A 22,297-nucleotide genomic window follows, 5' to 3' on the forward strand; every position below is an offset into this window, starting at 1 on the left:
TTCTTAAAAGTTTCATCCTCCTGTAAATCACATGGCTGCATGCATGCAGCAAGTTTCATATTCTTCCACTACAAGAAAATGTGAAACTGTCACGCTTAGAGAGGCCAAAGTGTGTCTATTTCACGTTTTGCAGTGATACCGGGTTGGTGGTTTTGGTTTTGCCGGGCTGTTCTGTACCGAGCAAAGGGCGGCTGGCAGCTAGCGGGTGAACAGAGGGGAACACTGAGCAGCTAAAGAAACGGATCTCCTCCTCATAACACAGTGAGTTGATGCCTCTGTACACACACAGGGAGTTGTGTATTTCAAAAGCTGGACGCTGCTGGTGAGTGTTGTGATCACTGCTGAACTTACTCCTTCTGTAAATGAGTATCAGCAGCGATGAACCTCCTGCAGCTCAACTGTTCCTATTCGTGCTGCTGAAATCGGACTTATTGCCCTTTAAATCTTCCTGACTCAGCTGTGGATCACAGAAAGAGTTCCTGTGGATGCTGAGATGTCATCAGGAGAGACATCCTCAGGTGCTGCCTGCGGCGCTGGCAGCAGAGCAGCCACCTGTGGTTGGATAAGACTGCAGAGGCCGACAGACAGCAGCAGAGCGTCATCACAAAGAGGGATGAAGCAAGGAGCTGCAGAGAACAAACCTTCACAGGAAATAAAAGATATATTCAAAATAACACCAGTAAACATGTCAGTGTGCTGTGTAAAGTCACAGGACACAAAAAACAGCTCCAACCCCTTCAGTGACAGCTGAAGTGTGATGTCGCCCTCTGGAGGCAGAAGAGAGCTTCACATGTCTAATCTGTGTTTGGTAAACCGTGTTACATTAACAGACTTCAGAGAGTTATTCTGAAAGAGTTTGAAAAGGAGAAATCTTTATTAAATATCATCCTGAAGAAATTAGGAAACTCACTTTAAAATGAAAAGCGACATCTATCCTTGTATTGACTTCCCAAGACAAAGATTTAACATAAAGATAAAAAAGAAATGACTGTATTTTAGGTGATTCTTACATTGAAACTTTGTTCTCTGCTTGTCATCATACCAGACGGAAAGATGATAAGCACTCTGAATCAAATTTGGAGTTAGATTACAAGACCGGAAAAGGGAGATGCTGTATAACAGCCTGATTATTACGGCCAAACGATTCATCCACAGATGCAGATTCATTCATGTTTAGAAGACCACTCTTCTTAGTCTTCATGAATGAGTTCATTCATTTTAAGAAAGCTTTAAAATGACTAAAAACTAAATCACATACGGAAATTTCTTCCTGATTAGATCTCTTGACTTCTTTAGTTATTTTTTTATGTCTTGTTTTTGTTTTCTTTCATTTAATTATTGTTATTATTCTCTTTATTTATCTATTTTCTGTTGTTACCACTGGATTATGATTATAGCTCAGTTTATGATATATTGTTCCTACTGTATAATTTATTGTGTGCTAAATTTTATTGAAATAAAGTTACAAAAAAAGTGTCTGAAAGAGTAAAGTACAAACTGATCAGACAGTGAAACCACCTTGTGAAGTACACCAGTTGTTTGAGTGTACTCAGTTTATTTCCACCTCTCAATCAGAGACCTGGATCCGTTTTTAAGCTCAGAGTGGCGACTCTGTACAACTGACGATCTTTGCTGAAAAACAGGAAGTGAGCCGCGCCGCTTCTTCCTGTTTCTTGACCCCGCCCCTCAGTCAGCTGTGTCCCACTGTTTGCAAAGCGCTCCGTCCGTGGGCTCCGCGCTCCCCGCTGCTGCCACCGCACGATGGGGGACACCGAGGACATCATCGAGCACCACGTCGAGGAGGACATGGAGAAGACGGGCGCGAGGAGCTCCTCGTCGTTCCTGGGCAGCGTCAGTCCGTCCGGCGGAGAGGGGGGGGGGGGGCCCGGGAGCACGCAGTCCTCCCACAGACTGCTGGCCTACAGCGATGCACTCATCTCCATCATCGCCACCGTCATGGTAAGACGTCGGGCATCCGACAGCTGGGAGGAGAGAGGAGGAGGAGGAGGAGTGAGGGAGGGAGAGGAGGGGAGAGGAGGAGATGGAGGAGGAGGGAGGGATGGAGAGGAGGGAGATGGAGGAAGAGGAGGGAGAGGGACGAAGAGGAGGGAGAGGAGGGAGGAAGAGGAAGGAGAGGGAGGAAGAGGAGGGAAAGGAGGGAGAAGAGGAAGAGGAGGGAGAGGAAGGAGAGGAGGAAGAGGAGGAAGAGGGAGGAAGAGGAGGGAGAGTTTACCACCCAACATGAGAACTTCCCCCTCCAATGATATCTTAAGACCCAGATGACAAACTGGATATAAAACTACAGACTGGATGTAAAACTACAGACTGGATATAAAACCACAGACTGGATATAAAACTACAGATGATATAAAACTACAGACTGGATATAAAACTACAGACTGGATGGATATAAAACTACAGACTGGATATAAAACCACAGACTGGATATAAAACTACAGACTGGATATAAAACTACAGACTGGATATAAAACTACAGACTGGATATAAAACTACAGACTGGATATAAAACTACAGACTGGATATAAAACCACAGACTGGATATAAAACTACAGACTGGATATAAAACTACAGACTGGATATAAAACTACAGACTGGATATAAAACTGGATATAAAACACAGACTGGATATAAAACTACAGACTGGATATAAAACCACAGACTGGATATAAAACTACAGACTGGATATAAAACCACAGACTGGATATAAAACTACAGACTGGATATAAAACTACAGACTGGATATAAAACTACAGACTGGATATAAAACTACAGACTGGATATAAAACCACAGACTGGATATAAAACTACAGACTGGATATAAAACTACAGACTGGATATAAAACCACAGACTGGATATAAAACTACAGACTGGATATAAAACTACAGACTGGATATAAAACCACAGACTGGATCTAAAACTACAGACTGGAGATAAAACACAGACTGGATATAAAACTACAGACTGGATGTAAAACTACAGACTGGATATAAAACTACAGACTGGATATAAAACCACAGACTGGATATAAACTACAGACTGGATATAAACTACAGACTGGATATAAAACTACAGACTGGATATAAAACCACAGACTGGATATAAAACTACAGACTGGATCTAAAACTACAGACTGGATATAAAACCACAGACTGGATATAAAACTACAGACTGGATATAAAACCACAGACTGGATATAAAACTACAGACTGGATATAAAACTACAGACTGGATGTAAAACTACAGACTGGATATAAAACTACAGACTTGATATAAAACTACAGACTGGATATAAAACCACAGACTGGATATAAAACTACAGACTGGATATAAAACTACAGACTGGATATAAAACCACAGACTGGATGTAAAACCACAGACTGGATATAAAACTACAGACTGGATATAAAACTACAGACTGGACGTAAAACTACAGACTGGATGTAAAACTACAGACTGGATATAAAACCACAGACTGGATATAAAACACAGACTGGATATAAAACTACAGACTGGATATAAAACCACAGACTGGATATAAAACTACAGACTGGATATAAAACTACAGACTGGATATAAAACTACAGACTTGATATAAAACCACAGACTGGATATAAAACTACAGACTGGATATAAAACTACAGACTGGATGTAAAACTACAGACTGGATATAAAACCACAGACTGGATATAAAACACAGACTGGATATAAAACTACAGACTGGATATAAAACTATAGACTATTTATAAAAGAGTTCGTAGCTTCAGGTCTGTAAAATGGTTCTGATCCAGAAGTGTCTTCGGCTGCAATACCAGCGAGTGCCACTAGAGGTCGGCTCCAAAAAGCCTCCGGCTCCATAGACTCCCATTCAACTTCTCTCATCAAATCCAAAGTGAATAAAATGTGTCCATCAGTTATCTCGGTGTTGTTAGCTAAAGTCACTCCTTCTTCTTAGTTTTCTGGAGGTCCATCTGAAAATAATCCCTCATTCATTAGAAAAGAAGATTCAAGAAGACCTGTTTTTGGGGGCGTGTCTGTTTGATTGACAGGCCTGTGGTGCAGTCAGGTTACAGCTATCGGTGGGCGGGACGTAGTATCGCCAGGTTTCCGATCAGATCGGTCAGATCCACCTCTGGCTCCTCCCCCAGCTCGTCCAAATATGGTCACTTCCTGCTCCAAACCGCTCCGAACTAGTAAAGATGGTGACGGACAGAATCTGAACTGGAGGATTCATAACGTTCACAAACCAACGATGACATCACTGATGGTTGATGACATCACTGATGGTTGATATTTAGGGTGGAAAGTGTCCAGAGTTTCACTTCTTCTTCTTTGGAGCGTTCTGAGTGCTTCATCCTGGAACTTGTGGTGTTCTGATGTTTCTGTACTGACAGAACAGAAACATCTGGAACACAGCTCAGGTTTCATGTGACATCCTCTCATCCTGAGGTGTGCAGCGTCTCCAGAGGTGGAACATCATGTGACTTCATGTCTTCTGACCCTGTTTCCTTTATTTACAGATATTACCGGTGGCCCACACCAAAGTAGAAGATAACGAGGTACCGTTGGACTTCAGTAACACATCGGCAACATGTCGTCATTTTTCTTCCTTACAAACGTCCTTCAGTGAAACCTCCTGGAGCAGTCGGTGGTTTCACTCTGAACGTTTCACACTTCATGTGCGATTGTTTTTTGTCTGCAGGAGTTGAGGCAGAGCGTTCAGCTGCTGCTGACAACAAAGATCGCTGTTTACTTGATGACGTTCCTCATTGTGACGGTGGCGTGGGCCGCCCACATCAGGTAACCGGCTTCTTTACAAGGAGATGTTCAGTGTATCAGAATAAACCAGCAGCCATGTTGTGATGAAGCTGGATGAAAGAGTGCAGCTCTGAACCCTGAATCATCAACTCTGAGATCCTGGTGGACGTTTGTTTTACTGAACGACGTACGTCTTCGACTCCAGAGGATGTAATGAGGTTCAGAGGGAGCGGGAGTCCTGCAGCCGTGGTCCTGAGGGGAGGGACGGTTTCAGACAGCCAGAGATGTGAGATCAGAGTGTCAGTGAGGTGTGTTGAGACTAAAGGTGGTCGGTATCACCAAGATGGCTCTCTTTTAACCTGGCCAGATCACCATGGTAACTGATGCTGCAAACTGAACCTGGTCCGGAGCAGGATAAAGCCCCTCCTACTGACCAATCAATTCTCTCCGAAAAATGACATCACCAATCGGAGAAGATTCATTTAGTGAGACTGTCCTCTGAGGAGTGAGACGGTCCCCTGTGCAGTGAGACGTCCTCTCTGTCTTTGCCCGATGATTTATGAGATATAGATTATTTCACTAGTTTTCATATCTGACAGTAAACCTTCCTGCTGCTTTGAATTCTGATTTTATATTCATTAATTTGCTCTTCGGTGCGTTTGACTCCTCGGAGGCTGCAGGTGAAATGAAGAGACTAAAATGTTCATACACGTCATGAGAATACATCTAATAATAAATTCATTTCATTAAATAAATACGTGTAATTAGTCCGATCTTCCTGTGCACTTTATGGTGATATTATCAGTCTTTCAACTTCAGCTACACTTTCACACACTCTGAGATTTTTGTCACGTCCTTAATCATTCAGCAGACGTGCTGGTTCTCGTTTATTTTCCGCAGGTTATTTCAGGTGATTGTGCGTATTGATGACAGCCTGGCGCTGCTGAACCTCGTAAGTACTTCAGTCAGTGAGATCTCTGTGGCTTTCAAATATTTTCTGATTGTGTGACCTGAAGTGTATCGTCGATATTTGATGAAGTCACGTTGTGTTTCAGGCCTGCATGATGCTGATAACCTTCCTGCCGTACACAGTGAGTACGAGCATCTGTTCCAGTACATGAAAGAAATACATGTTTTATGTGTTTTATTTAAGCTCTCGAATGTCTTTTGTTCGCAGTTCTCTCTGATGGCGACCTTCCCTGAGAACATCCTCGGGATTCTGCTGTTTTGCGGATGTGTGATGGTGATCGGCCTCATTCAGGTGAAGCCATTTAAACCTTTCATTGTCGTCCTCTCGTCAACACTAACCGTCGTATCGTCACAGCTCAGTCTGTGTTGTTGTTCCGTAGTCGGTGATCGTGTTGTACGCCTTCAGCCGCCCCTTCCTGCTCAACGACCAGATCCAGATCTCAGAGAACCAGATCTTCTACAAGCACAACATCCTCAAAGTCATCATGAGGGTCCCCATCATGTGCTTCTTCGCCAGCATCTTCTCCTTCATCTTCTTCCAGCTGGTTGGCGTCACTTTTTCTTCAGTGGTTTAAAACTGCTCCAGTAAACAATAGAACATCAGAGGGTGATTATGTGACAAGAGGGTCGTCTCCTGTTGGACATCGCTGCATCATTTTCTCAGTGAATCAACCAACTGTTTAATCCAGAAATGTAGAAATAGGAAAAGTGTATGTTTCTAGATCCTGAGGTGACGTCTTCCTATCGAAGCCTTCAGGCCTCCGTGGAGCCACGTCAGACAGCAAAGACACAAATCTTCACCGTGTTTTGGCATTTTTGAATAATATACCAATTTAACCAATTTGATTTCTCTCACCAATCAATTAACCAATAGTTTCGGCACTCATTTTTGTTGTTGAGGCTTTTTTTATTCCCGATCTGGATGCAGAAATGTTCAAACAACCCAACAACAATTCTGTTGCTGTCCCTTGTTCAAGTATTCTGGTGTCTGAATCTTTTCCGTCGTCTAACGTTCTCATTTCCTCCTCCAGTCGTACGTTCTCTTGGCCATCGTCATCTTCCTGCCTTACATCTCGCAATGTTTGAAGTGGTGTCGCAGCAAAGCCATCGGTAAGCAAAGCGCTCGCCTCTGTTCACATATCCTTTATTTCAGCGACATGTGCATCACTTTTCTTAAACACAAACCCTTTCAGGTCATGTGGAGGAGACTCCGGACTCCATGTTGTTCTACACCTACCTGCCTAACGAGCCCCTCAACAAGGAGCGAGTGGAGGCGTTCAGCGATGGAGTTTACGCCATCGTAGCAACGCTTCTCATCCTCAACATATGGTTTGTTTTACTTGTCTCCTTTTTTTCGTCTCTTCCCTTAAATTTTCAGTGAAATCTCCATAGCTGCTTTTAAAATGGTTCATTCCCTGCTGCACTCACAAAAAATACCTGATGAGTTTTATCCAAAAACAAATGAAGTTTGTACAACCCCGTTTCCAAAAATGTGTAAAATGTAAATGAAATCAAAATGCGATGATTTGCAAATCACATAAACTCATTTAATTGAAAATAGGCCAAACACAAAATATCAAATGCTGAAACAGAAATTTGATGTTATGTAAAGTTAAAAGAAAAAATACCTGGTTGAACATTTCACAACTAATTTTGTTACCATGGCAACAGATCAGTAACATGATTGGGTATAAAAGATGATTTCAGAGAGGCAGAGTCTCTCAGTAGTGAAGATGGGGAGAGGTTCACCACTCTGAAAGACTGTGTTGGAAAATAGTTCAACAATCTAAGAATAATGTTCCTCAACGTAAAACTACAAAGAATTAGTGGATTTCATCGTCTACGGTTCATAATATCATTAAAAGATTCAGAGAATCTGGAGAAATCTCTGAACACAAGGGACAAGGCTGGAAACCAATATTGGATGGTGGTGATCTTCAGGCCTTCAGGCAGCACTGCATTAAAAACACACTATTCTGGAGTGGAAATCACTGCATGGGCTCAGGAACACTTGTGAAAACCATCGTCCGTGAACACAGTTCATCGCTGCGTCCACAAATGATGTTAAAACTCTCCAAAGAAGAAACCAGATAGAAACATGATCCAGAAACACCGCCGCCTTCTCTGGACCGAGATCATTGAAGATGGACTGAGGTGAAGTGGACAACTGTCCTGAGGTCTGATGGATCACAATCTGAGATTCTGTTTGGAAATCATGGACGCTGCATCCTCCGGGTTAAAGAGGAGAGGGACCATCCAGCTTGTTATCAGCTCAGTTCTAAAGCCAGCATCTGTGATGGTACAGGATGCATTAGTGCACGTGGCATGGGTAGCTTGAACATCTGGAAGGAAGCATTAATGCTGAATGATATATTCAGGTTTTGGAACAACATATGCTGCCATCCAGACAACGTCTCTTTTAGGGAAGGTCTTGTTTATTTCAGCAGAACAACGTCCAACCACATTCTGCACGTATTCCAACAGCATGGTTCTCTAGTAGAAGAGTCCGCTGATAAACTGGCCTCCTGCAGTCCAGACCTGTCAATCATTGAAAACATCTGGAGCATCAGGACATGAACAATACAACAAAGGAGACCCTGAACTGTTGAGCAGCTGAAATCCTCCATCAGGCAAGAATGGGACCACAGTTCACTTTCAAAACTCCAGAAACTGGTCTCCTCAGTTCCTGGACATTTAGAGTTTCAACATTTGATATGTTGTTTTTCTTCTATTTTCAATTAAATATAGGTTTATGTGATTTGCAAATCATTGCATTGTGTTTTTGTTTACATTTGAAACTCCCAACTTTTTTTGCTGTAGAAGGTTTTGTTGGATTTTCTGAACCATAAACGATTATGGATTAAATGTGACTAATAGGCTAAAAGGTGCATTCAAGTGGTTTCAACAAGCTCGTACGTTAAACTCTTCTGGTTCCTTCCTTTTAGCGAGGACAATGTTCCCGACCCGATAGTCGTGCAGAAGCAGTTTAACGGGAGCCTGGTAGCGGCTCTGCAGGTCTACGGCCCGGAGTACCTCGCCTACTTTGGTTCTTTCGCCACCGTCGGCCTTCTTTGGTTTGTCCATCACTCACTCTTCCTCCATGTCACCAAGGCAACACGCTCCATGGGCCTGCTGAACACCTTCTCGCTGGCGTTTGTCGGGGGTTTACCTTTGGCCTACCAGCTAACGCACGAGTTCCCGCATAACTCTCGTAATGAACTGGAAGCCATTCAGATTAGCTGTGTCATCATTTTCTTCGCAGGTATATTTCAGCTGGCCATTTGGGTGGTCGCTCTTTACAATGAACAGGAAACTCTGCACCCCTACGTGTGGTACGGCGGGCGTGAGCACGCGTTCATGTTCGCGAAGCTAGCTTTGTACCCCTGCATAGCCTTGGGGACGTTTTTCCTCACATGTATTTTGAGTAAATTTAGTGCTTCAATTTTCCACCTGATGGAGATTACGGTGCCTTTTGCTTTTCTCGTGTTGAGGCTTTTAGTGCGCGTCGGGTTAGCGCTGCTACGGCTAATCTTCTGTCCTGACAGGCCCGATCCGAGGACGGTTCTGGAGGAGGAAGCTGACGAAACAAGAGTCCCATTTAATGCTCTTGTCACCTAGCTAGCTTGATGGGAAGTGGCCACAGAAAATGAAGGGGAAAAGCTGTGAGGCATTATCGCTGAAAGCTCTCTGACAGAGGTACCGTGTAGGTTTGACTTCCCATCAGGAGCCTGTTGATGGGGTCATGTGACCACCCATGTTGAGACGTGGACCAGAGTGGTGAAGGATACAGTACTGATACTGACAGACAAAGCTCTTTCAGTTTATTTCTGAACAACACCATTAAGAATATACTCATGTAAGTTAGATCAGCAAATACTTAACAACCATCTTGAGTGGGCTCGTCCTGAGATGATAACCAGGCACTCAAGGGCTCAGTTTATCCTGCTTTGTTGTGCACAGTTGGTGACTGTTGGCCTTAATTCATTTATTTTGGACCCTCTGGTCACCACAGAGGAGTTTCTGAGCATGTTCAGACACATCCAGCCGCAGAACGCCAAACAGCTGATGGCTGAAGTATTTCTAAATACTTGTTGGTGAAAGGTGAATGTTGTAAATGTGGGAGATGTTTTAAGACTGGAGTATCGAGCACTTTAAACACTGTTCTGAACTGGGATGGCCATAACATTTCAAATTGCACTATTTATCTGTCCGATATGTGTGTGTAGTACCCACGGGAATGGACTCTCACCTTACATCACAATATTGTTTTATCTCTACTGTTATATTTGAATAATGCGCTTCACTCACCCCTAAAACTTTGGATGTAAAAACAGAAAAAGATCCGAGTGCGAATGGCTGTTTCTGATTTTTTTTGTTGTAATTTTTGTTTCAGATGTGTTGTAATAGTGACCTGGACGCACTTTAATAGAAACCTGCCAGGTGATGGAAGAGGGACAGAATAGGGACAAAATAACCGTGGCAACAAAAAAAACAGTTGTTTTTTAAGATGTATTTGGTCTGTTTTGGATCACGTTCAAAGCGAATTAAGTATGGCTATTTTATGTGTAATATTAATATTTAGTGGGATCTGGAATCATTGGTGATAATTTTGAAAAGGAAAACTAAAATCTCTATGCTGTTATAGAGGAATGAATGCCAGGATTTTATCTCCTTTCCATCAAGACGCTTCCTCTAGAAACAAATATTTTCTCTGTAATCACCTTTCACTCGTCACTCCTCCAACATGGTGGTGAGTTTATTGAGGCCAGTTGAGTCGGAGGGGAGAATCTGAGGAGCTCTCAATGCTTTGATGTCTGTTTCACACTGTGCAAAATATCTATTTTTTAAATGTCAAAATTGTCACGCTTTGTTTTGTGAATAAATCCGAAGTTGGTCCTTTAATGTGAAAATGAATTCTCTGTCTTGTCATTGAAGAGATATTTCAACCGTGCAAAGATGATGTTTGTATGAAACCTGGTGCAAATATTTCTTAAAATTGGTGCTCCATGACCAGAGAAAAGAGAGAAAATGGGCTTTAGTATTCATTTTCGCTCAAAAGGCAGAAGTCTTAAGAAACCCAGAATGCAGTGCACTCGTTGCGTTCCCTTTCAGGCCACTTCTGTGTTGTTTCTATAAATCAGACCGGCACTTCCTGGAACTTTGGGTTTCAGCACGTCCACGCCCCCTTTTGGGGGAAAATAGCATCACAAAAACCAATCCATTTTAAACCACCGGATCAAAATGACACGACAGCACAATGTCCAGGGATTATATTTCCACTCTGCCATACAACACGCTGGATAGATAAAAAAAAAAGGTTGATTTGATGCCTCCTCAGTCACATCACGACAGTCTTCCCTTGTGTAGAGTGGTGCCATAGAGCCCTTCTATCAGGATCTTTTTTAGGACATGACAGGGAAAAAGATTGGAGATAAGAGTTTTCACATCATTGTTGGTTCAACTAACTAAAAAGCAACTCTTTGGCATTATTTAAACTGGTTAGTTTGAAGGAGAAATTTGGATAAAAGTCTCAGCGACTAAATATTGTCATCCAGGGCGGGCTGTCATCACCACGCTCCTTTCTGAGGGAAAACACGCAGACTGCTTTGGCAGCAACGGAGAATTGAAGGAAGTTGAGAAAATGTCCCTGTATTGCTCTTGGTCCAAAATATTATAGTCTAGCATGTGGTCCAAAATATCATAAAAATGTCTTAGTGTAGCATTTGGTTCAAAATATTGTAAAAATATAATAATATAGCATGTGGTGCAAAATCAGATAAAAAGTCATCCCATAATATCATAGGATAGATCAGACAGGAAGAGGAGCAAAAAAGAGACAGAAAGAGAGTCAACTTTTTTTGAAGTAAAGATTGTTGACAGACAACTATAACAAGGAAAGAGACAACGAAGGAGAGATGCTCAACGTAAAAAAGAGAAGCTTAAAAGCCCAAAATCTCCTGAAGCCCAGCGGGTCAACACCCACGTTACAAAAGCCCTGAAATGTCACTCTGCTGTTTTGAGAGCACTAAAACGTAAATACAAAAGTTGTAAAGACTCAAAATCAAAACGAGGCTTAGACCGGAAATTTAAAAAATGTAAATTACCTGGAAGAGTCGTGAGTTGTTATTTCCTCTAATGACTGAACAGGCTGACGGAGCGTCTCAGCAGAGCTGCTGCAGCAGGAGGAGGCGGAGCTCGTTCCACCCGAGGACTTGTCTCTTCCCTAGTGGACAGGCTGTTTATCTTCAGGAGACCTTTTTAACATTCGTTGGCAATACAACACATACAAGAACCTCAGAGAGAACTACGTCTGTAAATATTCCAATGAACTCTTTGGGGGGTCACATCAGCAGGTGACCCTCCACCTGCCATGTACCATCTCCCCCAGCAGAAGACAGGACCTGCTTTATGGGCTCATTTGGATCCTATTCTTCAGTTCCTGGGAAAGGATCACCCCGATGTCGTTTTTAGTGATGGACCTGCCAACAAAACGCTCAAACCTTTACATCGTATCAACTGAGCCGCACCAGAAGAGTTTCTCCACAGTGACGTGGAGCTTCTTCGAGGCAAGTTGTGGAAAGGGTGCACCACATTCGTTCGTCAAGGGAAAGATATCCCTGATGCCCGGAGCTTTTTCCAGCTGCTGAAGGATACAAGTAAGGTGAAACTCTATGATGGGAGTGAGGAGAAATGTGAAAAGGAAGCAAATGTCCTTGTTCACCATTAGAGGCACAATGAAAATGCACGAGGTCCTCAGCGTGTCTCCTGGCGTCCTCATGTACAGGGATGTCAGCTGTTTCTGCAAATCTGGCGAGGGAGTGTTTGACTGTCCGAGCCACCATCTACAGGAGGTTCCTCTTGTTGCTATGGATACAATCGATCAAACAAGGAAAGATTACAGACCCGAAGAGATCGGACAGAAACACATCGGCCAATGGTATGTTGTGCAGGATGATGAACACTTGCATCATCCTTCAGGTGGAGGAAAACAACGGGAAAGTCAAATGCACGCAACGGGGTGAACAAGTTCTTCTGGCCGAGCGCTAGAGATGATAGTAACCATGGCGACGACCAGATCACAGGCCTGATTTCAGAGCCCAGTTCACATTCCTCAGCCTTTCTGGGAGTTCATTATGGACATGGAAACCAGGTACCATGACGGCTGCATAAGTATGAGGCACCATGAAATGGAAAAGACTTCAAATGTGTTTTTAAACTGTTGTTTGTTCATTTTTTACAAAAATAACCAGCATGAAATGTTCAATGCTCAGAGTTTAACACTATTAGTCACAGACTTGTAATATAATATCAAACAACACAACATAACTTTCATTATTATAATTGAGTTAAATTGTGTTTTTAAATAATTGTGAATGATCTTTCACAACATTTTAGTCTCATCTACTTAAAGGCGAGAGTTTGACTTTTAGGCATCTGTGAAAGATCTTCTTCCTGCTCTCCTTTTCCAGCCTCTAAACGTCTTCGGGTCCTCGTCAGCCTGCCTGTTGAACACAAATGAAATGACTGCTCGTGCAATAAAGCCTTCTTTGACAGTAGTGGTCCTGACGGACATGAATTAAATTCACATCAACTACAAAATTGCTTTGACTAAAAGTGATTTGCTTTGTTTTGCGTGCATTTCCTGTCCCAGCGGCCCCTTTAAGGCCAATGTTAATAACACAACGACTTGTCAGCTGTTTTAAAAAATGGTATTCATGCTTAAACTGTGTAAATGTGAAAGAAGCCACAAGTTGAGAAGAGACTGAAGTTACAGTGCAGTGCGTGTCTGAAAGCGTTCAGAATCTGTGTTTAGTCCAGCCTAGTTCATGCAGCGGTATACACACATGTATTCATGTTTTATTATATTTTTGAAGAGTATTCATTTGTGTTCGCGGTCGTTTTATTTTTATATTTGGCCATTGTAGGTTTTGAAAATAGTTTTACGTCTTTGGTTGGTGCTGTTTGATTTCAGTGGTTGCCTCCAAAATCAAACCACCATCCAAGAAATCGAAAATAAAACTACAACCTTACTTTAGGTGATTTTTTTTTTGTAGGAAAAACCGGAGTTCCCGGAGTAAACCTAATGAGATCAAGTTAACTTACGACAGCATACGTGTGCAGCTGTGGATCAGCTGATGAAGCGCGTTGTCCACTAACTGGATTCAGATTGTAAAATATCTATTATCGTTGTAACTGCGATCGGAGGACGTTTTCTCTATATTTGGTAACATCTGTCGAGATTCGGTGGAAATTTGATCTGGTGTCACCGCGGTTTGACGGGATCGGTGGGTTCCTGGCCGGTGAACAGGTGTTTGACGGTTGCCCGCAGGCCTCGTTGGCCGCGTTTGTCCACTGCTGTTGGTTGGTGGAAACGGGTGGAAGGACAGACTTTGCGGACGGCCGTCTGACTGTAGAGACGGGCGTGAGGACCGACTGTGTCGGCTGCGTGTCGGTAGAAATGGGCGGGAGGACAACCTTCGTGGGCTGACGCGCGTCGGTGGGCGAGCGGTAGTCGATACCTCCGACCGACTCCCTTCCACCAAACCTCTGCCGGGCCCGTCCTCGAAGGTGCCGTAGACGGCAGGACTCCTTGTCCTCCATTGGAACGGGCAGGATGCTGAACGGCTGACGGAGTTGAGGGCCACCGATCTTGCCACGTTTGAGCAGTGGACCGCCGGTCTGTGAGCAGCGGTGGTCGGACACCTCCTCCTTGTCCAACACACATTGAGGAATATCAACGGGTCCTTCGGCTCGGAGAAGTTGGCCCTGAAAACGCTGCTGGAGACATCTTTCCTTCTCAGCAGCCTCTTCTGCGTTCTTCACTTCAGCCATTTGTTGGTTCCTCCTCAGCTGCTCAGCAAAGACACGTTTTCCTGCTTCCATGGCCAGATTGCTGCTGTCAACACACAACCTTCCTTCTCGCCTCCTTTCAGCTGCTTCCTGTTTTTCTATTTTATACAAGTTGTCTGAATCGATTTGCTCTTCAATCCACTTCCTGTTGGTCTTTTCCTCACTTCTTTTCTCCTCCTGCTTCTGCCTCATCTTTGTGTTTCTGAACCCTGAAATAGACTTGAACATTGCAGCTCTTTCCTCCTTCATCTCCTTCTGCCGCTTCGCCTCTTTGGCTTTTTGCTCAGCCACCTGTTGCCATCGGTTACTCTCCTCCAGAGCCATCACGGCAGCCTCCTCTTTCTGTACGGCTGCCAAATGATCAGTGAAATCTTCTGTGCATAACTGGCGCTGTCTTACTTGTTCAGCGAGGTATTTCTCCCCCAGCTTGAACTTCTTGTCCATTTGACACTGCACATTTCTTCTGAATTCCTCCTCATACAGGACTTCTGACTGTTTTTCTTTCTGGAGGTTTTTAATTGAGATTTCCTCGAATCGCTCTTTGGTGGCTGTTTTTTGATACTCAGCTTTTCTTAAGGCTTTGACTCTCATCTCCTCTTCGTACTCTCTTTTCATGGCCATCACCCTGTCTCCCTCTTTTCTTTCCTCGTCTTCCTTCGCTTGGTTCAATTCTTTCTTCTGTCTCATTTGTTCCAGCTGGTAATAAGCGAGAGCTTGCCTTTTACGCATATTTAAACGCATTTGTTCCTGCTCTCCTTTTGCAGCCTCTAAACATCTGCAGGCCATGTCCTCGTCAGCCTGCCTGTTGTAATCTATTTCTCTCTTCTCATTTCCTTTTTTTATCTCTATGAGCTCCTTATTTTTTTTTAGCATCAGTGCTGCATTGACTGCCTGGTTCAATCTTCTGTCACAGCCCTCCTGTTGAAAGCCCGACTCGACCTGACTGGATTTATCCAGCAGTCTGAGCCGCTTCTGTTCCCTGAACTCGGCCCTCTCTGCAGCAGCCCTGCTCAGGTATTCCTGATTCACTTGGTGCTCGGCTGACCTCCAATTACTCAACTGGGCCGCCGCGATGGAATCCTGTGAGGAGGAAGAAGGAGCCCTGGGAGTAAATCTTCTTTGTGGTGAAGCCATTTCAGACAAACTGATTGTCTCTAAGGTGTTAATGTAGTTGATGTTGTTGTGAGAGCGTGCGCGTCGTTCTCATTAATATGTAGTCAAAGTGTAGGCGGCGCGTCCGGCTTCCTTTCTAAAGTGGATATGGACAGAATGTGGCTGATTATGACATCATCAGAAGGACTCCTTTGATGTGTTCTAATGCTTTGTTTACTGTTGCTATGCAACTGCATGCCCCGCCCTCTTGGGTTACTGTTTTCTTCCCTGTGATTTCTTTTACTGCCTTAAAAAGATCTCCAGAGTGATTGGAAGATGAATGTGACTCAACCTCCTCGCACTTCTTTTCAAGGAAAGCCTGCTTCTCCTGTCTAGTCCTACGTTGGATTGTCCTGCTCAGATCTTTATACTGCTTTTTGTCCTTTCAGATTGTAGGCCCTTTGCTTTTATCAGCCTAAAGTCGCTCAGATCTAGTCGCTGCCTAGCAGAGCGTAGTTCTGAGTTGTACCACGGAGACAACTTCCTCTGGTTCATGACTCTTCTTCAGAGGGGCGACATCATCTAGAGTTGTAGCAGAGATACTGCAGTGTTTTCTACCAGATGATCCACTTGTGTGGGACTAAGATCAACGTAGATGAAAGGAAATGGTGTTCCAGAAATATGGCAGTGTGTATATATATATATATATATATATATATAAGTATAAGGGAAGAAAACACCAAAGTTGAATGTAGTCAAGGATGAAGATGGAGAAATTCTTACTGAGGATGATCAAATCAAGCGAAGGTGGAAGCAGTACTGCCGAGGGTTGAATGCTCGTAGAGATGGTCTAGGACAGGGGTCGGCCTCCCTCTGCCGTGGCTCCCTGTGGCTTTGAGGAAATAATGTGAATAAATAATGGCTATTTTAAGTTCAATACATTTCATTCTATTTAGTTAATTTTGTCAATTTAATAATTATGATTGTGGAGATTTGAGTGATCTTGTAACATTGAAATAAAACGTGTTTTAATATTTTGTCGATCAAAATACGAGTCGCACCTTGTGTGCGTCACCTGTCGCCGACAGGCTGGTGACTTATTTTGAGCTCTGGAGCTCGCCATGGATACGTCCAAAAAAAGAAACGTCTCTGAGGAAAATAGAAGGTTTAATGCTTCATGGACAGATTCATTTGCTTGGGGGCGGGGCTTGTAGCTGCATCACACCTCTTGGGGGCGGGGCTTGTAGCTGCATCACATCTCTTGGGGGCAGGGCTTGTAGCTGCATCACACCTCTTGGGGGCGGGGCTTGTAGCTGCATCACACCTCTTGGGGGCGGGGCTTGTAGCTGCATCACACCTCTTGGGGGCAGGGCTTGTAGCTGCATCACACCTCTTGGGGGCGGGGCTTGTAGCTGCATCACACCTCTTGGGGGCAGGGCTTGTAGCTGCATCACACCTCTTGGGGGCAGGGCTTGTAGCTGCATCACACCTCTTGGGGGCGGGGCGTGTATTGCATAACAACAGTAACCCAAGAGGGCGGGGCATGCAGTTGCATAGCAACAGTAAACAAAGCATTAGAACACATCAAAGGAGTCCTTCTGATGATGTCATAATCAGCCACATTCTGTCCATATCCACTTTAGAAAGGAAGCCGGACGCGCCGCCTACACTTTGACTACATATTAATGAGAACGACGCGCACGCTCTCACAACAACATCAACTACATTAACACCTTAGAGACAATCAGTTTGTCTGAAATGGCTTCACCACAAAGAAGATTTACTCCCAGGGCTCCTTCTTCCTCCTCACAGGATTCCATCGCGGCGGCCCAGTTGAGTAATTGGAGGTCAGCCGAGCACCAAGTGAATCAGGAATACCTGAGCAGGGCTGCTGCAGAGAGGGCCGAGTTCAGGGAACAGAAGCGGCTCAGACTGCTGGATAAATCCAGTCAGGTCGAGTCGGGCTTTCAACAGGAGGGCTGTGACAGAAGATTGAACCAGGCAGTCAATGCAGCACTGATGCTAAAAAAAAATAAGGAGCTCATAGAGATAAAAAAAGGAAATGAGAAGAGAGAAATAGATTACAACAGGCAGGCTGACGAGGACATGGCCTGCAGATGTTTAGAGGCTGCAAAAGGAGAGCAGGAACAAATGCGTTTAAATATGCGTAAAAGGCAAGCTCTCGCTTATTACCAGCTGGAACAAATGAGACAGAAGAAAGAATTGAACCAAGCGAAGGAAGACGAGGAAAGAAAAGAGGGAGACAGGGTGATGGCCATGAAAAGAGAGTACGAAGAGGAGATGAGAGTCAAAGCCTTAAGAAAAGCTGAGTATCAAAAAACAGCCACCAAAGAGCGATTCGAGGAAATCTCAATTAAAAACCTCCAGAAAGAAAAACAGTCAGAAGTCCTGTATGAGGAGGAATTCAGAAGAAATGTGCAGTGTCAAATGGACAAGAAGTTCAAGCTGGGGGAGAAATACCTCGCTGAACAAGTAAGACAGCGCCAGTTATGCACAGAAGATTTCACTGATCATTTGGCAGCCGTACAGAAAGAGGAGGCTGCCGTGATGGCTCTGGAGGAGAGTAACCGATGGCAACAGGTGGCTGAGCAAAAAGCCAAAGAGGCGAAGCGGCAGAAGGAGATGAAGGAGGAAAGAGCTGCAATGTTCAAGTCTATTTCAGGGTTCAGAAACACAAAGATGAGGCAGAAGCAGGAGGAGAAAAGAAGTGAGGAAAAGACCAACAGGAAGTGGATTGAAGAGCAAATCGATTCAGACAACTTGTATAAAATAGAAAAACAGGAAGCAGCTGAAAGGAGGCGAGAAGGAAGGTTGTGTGTTGACAGCAGCAATCTGGCCATGGAAGCAGGAAAACGTGTCTTTGCTGAGCAGCTGAGGAGGAACCAACAAATGGCTGAAGTGAAGAACGCAGAAGAGGCTGCTGAGAAGGAAAGACGTCTCCAGCAGCGTTTTCAGGGCCAACTTCTCCGAGCCGAAGGACCCGTTGATATTCCTCAATGTGTGTTGGACAAGGAGGAGGTGTCCGACCACCGCTGCTCACAGACCGGCGGTCCACTGCTCAAACGTGGCAAGATCGGTGGCCCTCAACTCCGTCAGCCGTTCAGCATCCTGCCCGTTCCAATGGAGGACAAGGAGTCCTGCCGTCTACGGCACCTTCGAGGACGGGCCCGGCAGAGGTTTGGTGGAAGGGAGTCGGTCGGAGGTATCGACTACCGCTCGCCCACCGACGCGCGTCAGCCCACGAAGGTTGTCCTCCCGCCCATTTCTACCGACACGCAGCCGACACAGTCGGTCCTCACGCCCGTCTCTACAGTCAGACGGCCGTCCGCAAAGTCTGTCCTTCCACCCGTTTCCACCAACCAACAGCAGTGGACAAACGCGGCCAACGAGGCCTGCGGGCAACCGTCAAACACCTGTTCACCGGCCAGGAACCCACCGATCCCGTCAAACCGCGGTGACACCAGATCAAATTTCCACCGAATCTCGACAGATGTTACCAAATATAGAGAAAACGTCCTCCGATCGCAGTTACAACGATAATAGATATTTTACAATCTGAATCCAGTTAGTGGACAACGCGCTTCATCAGCTGATCCACAGCTGCACACGTATGCTGTCGTAAGTTAACTTGATCTCATTAGGTTTACTCCGGGAACTCCGGTTTTTCCTACAAAAAAAAAATCACCTAAAGTAAGGTTGTAGTTTTATTTTCGATTTCTTGGATGGTGGTTTGATTTTGGAGGCAACCACTGAAATCAAACAGCACCAACCAAAGACGTAAAACTATTTTCAAAACCTACAATGGCCAAATATAAAAATAAAACGACCGCGAACACAAATGAATACTCTTCAAAAATATAATAAAACATGAATACATGTGTGTATACCGCTGCATGAACTAGGCTGGACTAAACACAGATTCTGAACGCTTTCAGACACGCACTGCACTGTAACTTCAGTCTCTTCTCAACTTGTGGCTTCTTTCACATTTACACAGTTTAAGCATGAATACCATTTTTTAAAACAGCTGACAAGTCGTTGTGTTATTAACATTGGCCTTAAAGGGGCCGCTGGGACAGGAAATGCACGCAAAACAAAGCAAATCACTTTTAGTCAAAGCAATTTTGTAGTTGATGTGAATTTAATTCATGTCCGTCAGGACCACTACTGTCAAAGAAGGCTTTATTGCACGAGCAGTCATTTCATTTGTGTTCAACAGGCAGGCTGACGAGGACCCGAAGACGTTTAGAGGCTGGAAAAGGAGAGCAGGAAGAAGATCTTTCACAGATGCCTAAAAGTCAAACTCTGGATTATTATAACCTCCAACAAGTCAGACAGAGGACACAGTTAGAAGAAGTTAAGGAAGACGAGGAAAGAAAAGAGTGAGACAACGTGACGGCCCTGAACGAAGAGGACGGAGAGGACATGAGAGTCCAGAACGAAAGAAATGCTGAGTGTCAGAAAACATCCACCAAAGAGCGACTGGAGGAAATCTCCTTTAAAGACCTCCAGAGAGAAAAACAGTCAGAAGTCCTGTATGAGGAGGAATTCAGAAGAAATGCAGCGTGAACAAGAAGTTTCAGCTGTTTTCAGTCAGACTCCACTGAACTATTAACTTCAGTTTGTATTACTCCTCTTCGGTGGTCCCAGATACCGTCCGCTGGAAAACCAACGTGAGCCGAGTCGGTTCTGTCGGTGGAGAAGCGGCTCCACCTGGAGAAAGAAGCTCTTCCTGTGGCAGTAGGTCATCTTCATCATCATCTTCATTTGATGGTGATCTTGTTGGTAGGATTTGAACCGTGTCTTTCTGTGTGTGTGCAGGTGTCCTCCGTCATCTCCCCTCTGAGAGTCATGGAGCCGGAGACACAGCGCTCCTTCTGGGTGGACCAGATGTTCTGGATGTGGGAACCCACCGGACCGACTCCAGGTCAGTGTTGGCTCCTTATGGGTGGAGAGGGACTCGGTTATCAGTCCCTCCAGGAAATCATCATCTTGCGATCACAATAATTAACACAAATTCAAGTAAACTCCACAATATTTGCAGGAGTTTGCAATTTTTTTAGATTCCCTGGATTTTTCTGCAAAAAACATCGTCATCAGAATCTGTGCTGAAAGTATTAAAAGCAGAAAGTTCATATTTACAAACAGAACTCACTTTATTAGCACAATTAACTTCTCATTTACAGGCTCTCCTCCGTTCATCTCCTCACGAAAACCAACTCTGTTCACTGAGGAAACCAGAACAAGTGGAAAAACAGGAAGTGGCGGGGAAAATGTGTTCTTCACATGAAAATGATGATTAAATGTTTGTGATCAAAGGAAGTGATTCCATATTACTGGATGTTAAATGAGTTTTCTCCACACGTCCAGTTGTCAGAGATGTCTCTTTGTTTGTTTCATCCAGCAGCATTTTTACTTCTCAACTCGCAACTTTTTGTAATTCCTGCAATTTTATTGAAACAACTAATTAAAACTCCACAAATTAAATCTTAATTTTTTAGAAAATCCACCGCAAAATCAAAAATGTTTGATCAAAACAATCAAAAAAACCTGAAATCCTGGAGGGCGTGAGTTCCTACCACCCCGGTGACATTTCAGAGGCGTCTCCGAAGACTTCCTTCCCTTCCAGCGCTCCAACAACGTTCACCGTCTATGGACGTCCTCACTGCGGCTCACTGAACAAAAACACGAGGTGTCCATGTCTGTCTGTCTTTCTTTCTATGTCTGTCAGGGACTGAAGACGGAGGACGGTGAAGCGATCCGCCTCGGGGCCTTTTATACGATTCATAGTTGCAGACCTTCCAAATTCTTGAGTGTTGATATTAAATACTAAGAGTCCATATTGGAAACTATCCAAACAATGGCTGCAGAGCCGGCTGGGCCGGTTCCCCCTGAGAGGAAGAAAGTCCGAGTCAGACTCGTATACCAACACAGAACATTATCAGAACAACAACGGTATCTGAACCCAGCAAGAAATATCTGGAGAAACAAATGAGGAAATCATGTCAAATTTATATTATGAAAATAATCTGCAACTCACTGATAATCCAAATAGAAAATAAACTGAGATATTTTAAACACTGGAAACGAATCTAATCCATTCAGAAACTAGAATTTAGAGAAGTTAAAAATTGTGTGAAATGTTTTTGCGTTGAGTGAAATATTTGAAATGTTTCTGTGTTCAGTGTTTCCTGTCAAGTCCACCGTATTTATCGATTATAAACTTCCGACCCAAGTTTGAATGTTTTTCTTTTCAGCTTGTATGAAGGGATGAAAGTTATGTTCATACAAGTATCATATCTCCATATATTCTTATTGACACTGAGCCTGTGTTTCCTTCACCGACGCAGACAGACATGAAACAACTGCATCAGTCGAGCTCAGGATGAGGAGATGATGAAGATGAAGATAGAGGAAGAGCAGCTCCCGTCCCTCGTCATGTGTTTGACACATTTCTAGAATTCAAATCTAAAATGTGGTAAACTCTAACACTGGAAAATAAGTGTGTATGATTTGACTAAATTATCTTTAATATATTTTGGCCTGAGACACGAGAGAAGACGGAGATGAACAGAAATCATGTAACGT

General features: G+C 43.9%; 1 protein-coding gene across 1 annotated transcript; it reads left to right on the forward strand.

Annotated features, from left to right (window-relative positions):
• Nucleotides 1–1,557: 1,557 nt before the first annotated feature.
• On the forward strand, nt 1,558–10,656 carry tmem175 (transmembrane protein 175). Its single transcript, XM_069718770.1, has 10 exons — nt 1,558–1,959; nt 4,540–4,578; nt 4,722–4,819; nt 5,678–5,729; nt 5,833–5,868; nt 5,955–6,038; nt 6,127–6,291; nt 6,778–6,856; nt 6,940–7,075; nt 8,692–10,656. The coding sequence occupies exons 1-10, from the start codon at nt 1,762–1,764 to the stop codon at nt 9,362–9,364; spliced, it is 1,560 nt and encodes a 519-aa protein (XP_069574871.1). The 5' UTR covers nt 1,558–1,761; the 3' UTR covers nt 9,365–10,656.
• The last annotated feature ends 11,641 nt before the right edge of the window (nt 10,657–22,297 follow it).

The sequence above is a fragment of the Brachyistius frenatus genome, unplaced genomic scaffold (genome assembly GCF_029030835.1).
Source record: "Brachyistius frenatus isolate BFR_SWC_R1_liver_20210118 unplaced genomic scaffold, ASM2903083v1 Contig_199, whole genome shotgun sequence".
Lineage (NCBI taxonomy): Eukaryota > Metazoa > Chordata > Actinopteri > Embiotocidae > Brachyistius > Brachyistius frenatus.